We start from the raw sequence: 7,764 nt of genomic DNA, 5'->3' as shown, positions 1-7,764 counted from the left end.
ATATGCCCAAAAAAAAGACACTGTCTAAGAACATTTCACACACGGTTATATGTTTGAGTTGCGCACGCCGCTGGTGCACCGCCGTCCGCCGACCACTACGTTCTTGCACTTGGTGTTGTTTTTAGTGAAAGCAAATTTTAGCTGCAGCGTATATAATATTTGAATTTTTACACGATATCTGTACATACAAGTCAAAACTGGATCTCTCCAGTTACATAGCTGTCTGGTTCAAAATATTTTTTTGAACGAAAAATAATCGGACAATGAATTGTCACACATTTGAGCCAGGCAATAAAAAAATACCAGAAGGTTAAAATTAGTTTCAGAATTTCAACAATAGTTTTTTTTTGTACATACATTGAAAGTATGAAACTGTTTTAATTACAAGGCTCAAATGTCTAGGATTAATTTTGATTACAAGTTTTAATTAAATAAAATGTAGGATTAATTGACAAAAATAAACTAATATAATAATAATATTGCATCAATGATAGTTTAAAGACAGAATATAACTCATTTGTTTAAAATAAATGACGATACATACTATGTATTGCAAAGGTTTAGTACAAAAATCAATTTGTAAATTTGCAGGATAATAATTTATTTCACTGTCTCACAAAAATGTAGAAAACTAAGGCCGATTATATTCAGCCCGTGGCATTGAATTGCGAATTACAATGATAGTGCTAGTTATTGATTGTCTTCCAATGCAATGCTGTAACCTGTTTGCAGTAAACAAAGATTTTCGATTGCGTATTTCTTTAAAATTATTACATTTATTTTAATATACAACTCGATTTCTACAAACAGTTTACCAAGTATGAGCAATATCTAGTGCTACCATCAAAGTCTACAATTTCGTATCACGGCCTGACTATAGAGGGCCTCGTAGAAAACACAATATTACATGGACCGATACAAACAAATTTAGATAAATATATTAAATACTCAGTAATTAAAAAAGTTAAATACGTAAATCAAAAAATTAAATCGACAAACCGAGGAATGAGTAGAAATGGAAGAGTACACTTATCCGATAATAAATTATGTTCACTGTTCAATTAGTGTGACTTTAACAATTTTGTAGTAAAAATTCAACTGTACACACTCACCGATTGATATCTTTAAGAGATTGTTTATATTATAAAAGTGCAAGACGTTTCATTATAAAAAGTTTTGTAAAACCCCAAAAGAAAATATATGACGAAGTCCGAGAGTCCACTAGTTTTATACATTACAATGAATAATAAACTTGTCCTCGGTACAAGGACACAGGGCTCGTTTGGCGAAAATTTGTTTCACTCTTTCACACCTTCGCCCGACCTTTGGATGTTACAAATCTAAATTGATTTCAATTGACCGCTGAAACTGAAAATATTATGTCACGGCAATTTCGAAAACTGTTCTATAACTCTGACAGATGCTTTGTTACCGCTTGAAAATTACGGCTACGCTGTTCATTATTGTAGAATATACTATATATGGCTCACAGTGGTCTCGTCTCGGTCTCAGAACGGATCAATAGGTACTAACAATTCGGCGGATTATTTTCAGTCTCTCAAATCAATTACATATATTATATTTCGGTGAGCACCTTCACGGTTGGAACACTGATTTCGTTTTACCGCCAAAAAAAAAATCACTTCATTGCCCGTAATCAAACTGCATATTTACTAAGCTGCACTGATTTATAGCTACAATAAAACTCAACCGAAGCACAACACAGGGCGTTCAATTTTTTCCTTTCTTTGCGTTTGAGCGTTTTCGCTTTTTCTTTTTACCACCGCCGGAGACATTCGAAGCGTTTTCTGCCGAAGGCGTCGTGGGCGTGCCGGTTTCCGTCTCTTCGTTCTCGTCTTCTGATCGGTTTCCGTTGGCGGGATCGTCGGGAGAATCTAAATCTATGCTGCCGTTGGATTTTTCCACAGTAAATGTAGTGTTCAAGTGCAATCTGAGGTTTTCTCGGTCGGGGGAAGGTTCTTTCTTGAAGGCGCTTGTCGTGATGTTGAGTCTGGGGGGTCCGACGGAAATGGAGGTGACCTGTCCGGACATGCCGTCAAGGAGCGGGTTGACCACCTGCACGATGTCGGGTCGCATGCTATCCATCTGGAGGCTGTCGGCCTGGAGTCCGTCCACCTCAGAGATGCTGTTGGGCGGCTCGTCGCTCAACGGACTGGTGGTCAACTCCAAAGATATGATCTTCTCTTGAGTCGTTTCCACCTATGTTTTGTGTACAAGCGGAATATGACATACGTACAAATATATTTCTGAACTACTGTGCATCAAGTTGATCATAGAAGTCAGGTTAGATAATATTAATTATCTGTATAAAGAAAAATATTGAGCATAAAGAATCCATAAATCATTAAAACAGTCCAAGTCCACAATTTAAAAAAATATTATTCTGACAGTTTAGGGGTCATCCATATATGACATTACGTGCTAGGAAGAGTTCTGATATAATGTGATGAACGGATCAGAGGGGTGTGGGACAAACTCACTTTTTTTTATAATAAAGACATATTACATAGACATATAATAACATTCATTTTTTTCACGAATGTGGGGGAATGAGACATAAGTTAGATGGGGGATAAAAGATTTTGTGATGGAATGTGACGATGGGGGTCTCGAAAAATACCCAAAATTTCATGATATCATTTATGGACAGACCCCTAGATTTACTTTATTTCAATATGTATATTTCATAATAATTTTGAAAAGAAATAGATACTACATTGAAAAATACAACAATATACATGCAGGAATCTTACTTCTACATAAAAAAAATTAAGAGAGAATTAACAAACCGTACTAGGTATTTTGTTTACAATAAATGCAACTATTCAATGTAGGTACTTAGCGCCTTGTTTCCAGTTCATAAACAAGTTTTTATTATACAAAAATCATGCAAAATATACAGAGATCTATATAAATACTACTCACTAAATAACTAAAATAAGAAATAAAATGGAAATTTAATTTCAATACGATAAATTCATTCCGACAAAATAAATTATAAATAACTTCCGAACAGGAAAAAGAGAACAGAGCAGTATAGAGGAAAAAGCCAAATAAAGGAGTGAAACAATCATAAACAAAAAATAAAAAAAACAGTTCCAATCCATACATGCAATAATAATTATAGGAGTGGAGAGAATTTATTCACCAATAGAATTCCACAAAAATCATACCACACCAAAACCACACATATAGAAATCATGCAATGCCAGACTGGTGTCGTATTTTAAAAATATGTGAGAAGAAAACTCAGTGAATTACGGGTCATTCGTCTATCTCTATATACAATATAATATAATAAACATTCACACTCATACAATCATTTCAGGCAATTATTAAAATATATAATATATTAACACAATATTCATTCCTGTGAATTTTATAAAATGACGATGTTCCCCACCATCAAATATTTACAATGACTTCTCGAAATTATCGATACACTGAAAAATCTACTGGAAAATATTTTAAATAATATAATATGCATTGTGCTACCATGATAATTTGTTTTACTAACTACAAAGGATGTGGATATATTTGGATAGTACAGAAAAATCTAATTTCTTAATTTATTTCTAAAAAAAATTGTCAAAATTTCAAAACAGTCCTTTTTTAATTGGCTCTACAATCGTATGTGGGTCTGGGCTACTTGGCCAACCCATTAGGTCCATTTTCTGAGTACAACAAGCACACATTGACAAACAACATGTGCGGATTTGCCAGTCCCGGCATTCGAACCCGAGACCCATGATTTTATAAGCCGATGCGTTATCGCTCGGCCATCACAGGATCTCTAATAATACATAAAAAGAGTGTTATTTAAACATTGATTTCATTTATGAGATCATAACTTCTGTGATTGAATGTGTACATTGAAATGTGACTGGTTATGCTTGTACACAAATCGCGATTGCTGATTTGATCGATTTTAAATTTTGTGCACTGAAACAATTTCCTTTGTGCATTCGTAAATCACATGCGTTTTCTATATTTGTGTATTTATGGATGAATCCAAGTGTCTGATTTCAGTTACCAGAATGAACTGAACTGTAGCAAAATTAACTGAAATAGTCATAAATTTTTCTGTATTATACAATATTGAGTTGGTTAAGTTTTTTGTTCAGTCATGTCAGGGTACATAATATCATTCAGTCATAATTGCTAATGTCGCTTGCGTTGTAACATCATGTCGTTATTTATTAGTTAGTCACGTTTTTATCTGTCATGTCATTTTATAACTCCATTCCCAGGAGAGCTCATCATTTATTAATTAGTATATTTATTTTGTTTTGTTTTTATTTAAATTGTTTACTGTAATAATTTATTGTTTTTTTTTTTAATTTGCATTAAATTCAAATAAAAAGTCGTCTTGTCTTCCGCAGTCATGGTCAGGGATCGTGGAAAATAAAAAGCGTAGTAATTATGTAAAATAGAATATTCACACAGGCATAACCGTATCAAACGCGAGTTTGAAAATAATATAACATCCAAAACCGTATGAATTCAACGTTATATAATTATTGTTTGATTCTTTAAAAAGTTTTGATCGTAAAATAAAACTTGATATTAGGTCAATTTACACATGAACTGTGAACTAAGTAATTATTTCAATTCACAATAAATATGTCATATTTTCAAATCACCTCCACAACTTTTATAAGTAAATTTCTTGTTGAAACTGCTTCTCTTATTATAATTTCAGGGTATATTTAACACTATTAAATATTTGGAGAGTCGTACATGGATTATGAACTATCAAAAATACTTGGGCATGTCATTTTAGTCCGATGGATGAAATAATACAAGTAAAATTTGACGATTAGTTAAGTGTTTTTTTTAAGGTTGTGGTAGGGCTGCAATATAATATGATATGTCTATTTTCAAATACTGATAAGTCCACATTCAATATATAATAATTATTCAATATTTTTGTGTTTAAGTCGTTCATGTATTGTATTTTAAAATAAAAACATTTTTGTCATATGCTTGTGGTGGTTTTTGGAAGTTACCTATTATATTGTGTGAAATTACACTTAGAATAAGTACGTATTTGTGTTAGATTTTGACTATATTATGTGGTCTTATCGGTTCATGGAAATTGACGCCTCATATCCTCACATCAAGTTTTACGATACGAAGAAAGCCGTGTGAAGTGATCGTTTGCTTATCGCGTACCTCTTTCTCGATAATTTTTTCAATATACTCGACGGTTCGAACTTTGGTGTCGCCCGTAACGGGGCACAAGTACTCCTCCGTTTTGGAAGTGATCCTCTCGTCTAACAGTTTCTCTTTCTCCGTGACGGCCAGGATCTGTCCCGGCTTGGTGCGGATCGCTATCCGGGGTAGTTTCCACGGCTACAACAAGCGACACGCCGACGCACCGCGTCACAGCACGAGTCAGATCAGATTGCTCATATTTAATAACAAATACCTCACATCGTAAGCCAGCATACACCCAATATTTCCTTTCATTCCAGGACCACTTATGTATGTAATTGACAGTACATCAAAGCATTTTATGTGATAGAGTTTTCATGTTAAGCGAAAAGAATGCATTTCTTATAATTTAATCCATATTTTGAATTCATCAAAATTTTGCAGCATTAGTATTCAATCCACATGTACTTTTTTTTTCAGTTTGAGATCAATAAAAACAAGAATTAACAATATGTATTTGTTGAGAAAGTTTGATTGATTAAAAATTTATTCATGATCTGCAATTATTAGTAAGTTAGAAGGACATAACCAATTGAAGATATTAGTAACTAAGTAATTTATTCAGCTATATTATTAATTGTAAGGATTGACTCAAACAATAGATATCTTTTTATCCTAATATTGTATCCTGTGGGTAAGAGCACTCACTTAGACTGCTCGAATCCCACTCCGTTCAACTTTTTGTAAGTTTATTTCTGAGGTTTTACAAAATTATGTATAATATTCGATAAAAAGAATATTGCGTTCTCAAATCTTGTGTATATTTAGTAATAAACCAGAAAATAAAATCAACTGATATTTTATTTTAAATATCCAAAGTAAGCTATTTTTCAGACTGTCATAAATGATGATATAAAATTATTTGAAATCCATGAATATACATAATAAATTATCTGAACACAGGAATGCGAGCGTCATAATTGAAGAATATAGCTTTTTTAGCAACAGCAATAAAGGGTAGATGAGTTGTTAAGGTATAACAGGGTATGAATATCAATTAACGGTGAATGCGTTTTCAATGAGATAATTTCGATTTTGATATTACTAAAAATGTTATATTTTTCACTTACAATACTTACACTCTCAGGCCGAAATAATATGTATGTCAAAAAAGTCCATGCTCCCATATATTTAAATCAAAGAAAATGTCCATTTCTCATAACTTAAAGTAAAACTCTTTCACAAAACGACAAGTTTCATATTTATGTAACAAGCACCATACACCTTTTGACATTCACTTTAGGTTTGAAAACAATAAACGTAGGTAACAGAAGGCTTCATTAGAAACAATAATAATTTTAAAAAGAGTAGGGTACTACATACGGCTAATCACTTCTCAGGGGTTTCCATTCTAAGTACAGAACATTCTACAAGGGGCTATTGAATTTTTTATTCATTTGACATTACAATAATGTACCTAGTGGTAGGGTTAACATTTTCTATTACAAGCCAATGTTATCAAGTACAGAGTGGTTTAAAGACTATATTAAATATTTCATTAAAACTATTCTTATAATAATTACAGATTAAGTCAAATATCAATTCGTACAAGAGACTAACTTCAAAGTATTATAAGTACATAATAATTATGTATGTATTCTAAGAGCAATATAAAAAGGAAGATGACAAAAAAAAATTATGAATAAAGCGTCAATGACATTGAGCTACGTTACAAGCTGCTTGTTGGCGAATTTACAATATGCTTGTAAACATCCAGTGTCATCATCGAACAAGCTAACAAGCAGATTTTAAACAATCTACCGAGAAAAGTTGAAAGCCGGTCAACTTTACACGCTACACGCTGGCGTGTGGGCCTACTGCGTCTGCGCAGTCACATCACAATCGCACTAGCTGACTCGCCCGTTTATAAATTCGCCAACAAGCAGCTTGTAAAGTAGCTCAATGTTATTGAGGCTTAAGATAAAACATAAAATTATTGATCTGAATTATTTATTTATTAATTATTTTATTAGTAAAAAAATACAAGATTATTGGAGTTTAATAATTTAAGCAGGGTGATTGATTGAAGGATTATTTCTTTGATATGACGTTTATATAAAAGTTTAAATTATACTGTATTTAAATGGTCAGTATTACACTGTCAAAAATAAATTTATACTTACCATTTATTATTTAAAGATGCAGTTGATTTTTAATACTGTCTGTTTTCATTGTGAAATACTGACCAAATAGATGACAGTTTTTAAATGTTAAAAACAATGAAACGTGCTTTATATTATGAAATGTATGGCATGGGTACGTGTTATGAAACAAACATAAAATGTATTAAATTATGTAGTGTAAAGCATTAAGCATGTAGCTCAAAGTGGCGGATAATGAAATAGTAATATACCTATATTTATGTTATTATTAAAAGCTGTAGAAAACATTGAAATTTAACTTACACGAACAACGAAATAACGAATTCAAAAAAATTCTTTTTGACATCTCTAGTCTCCCTAATGGAGTTATCTATGCCAATGTTGTTTTAATTTATTTTTATATGGCGACTATTATTGTTGAATA

The 7,764-nt window shown here is 32.2% G+C and overlaps 1 protein-coding gene across 13 annotated transcripts in view; it reads right to left on the bottom strand.

Moving 5' to 3' along the window:
- Positions 1-355: 355 nt before the first annotated feature.
- The window catches only part of LOC147073280 (protein lap4-like), a 326,794-nt gene continuing 319,385 nt past the window's right edge, over positions 356-7,764 (bottom strand). For all 13 annotated transcript variants that reach the window (XM_085945377.1, XM_085945383.1, XM_085945386.1 and 10 more), the window contains 2 exons: positions 5,197-5,376; positions 356-2,220 (listed from right to left, as the gene is read on the bottom strand). In XM_085945377.1, coding sequence (XP_085801503.1) covers positions 1,732-2,220; positions 5,197-5,376 — 669 coding nt within the window. In that variant the 3' untranslated portion in view covers positions 356-1,731. The remainder of the gene's footprint in view (positions 2,221-5,196; positions 5,377-7,764) is intronic.

Source organism: Rhyacophila brunnea, unplaced genomic scaffold, assembly GCF_057557595.1.
Source record: "Rhyacophila brunnea isolate RB1 unplaced genomic scaffold, BYU_Rbru_1.0 scaffold_18, whole genome shotgun sequence".
Lineage (NCBI taxonomy): Eukaryota > Metazoa > Arthropoda > Insecta > Trichoptera > Rhyacophilidae > Rhyacophila > Rhyacophila brunnea.
Note: the sequence above shows the minus strand (reverse complement) of the source record. Positions and strands in the feature narration are given on the sequence as shown.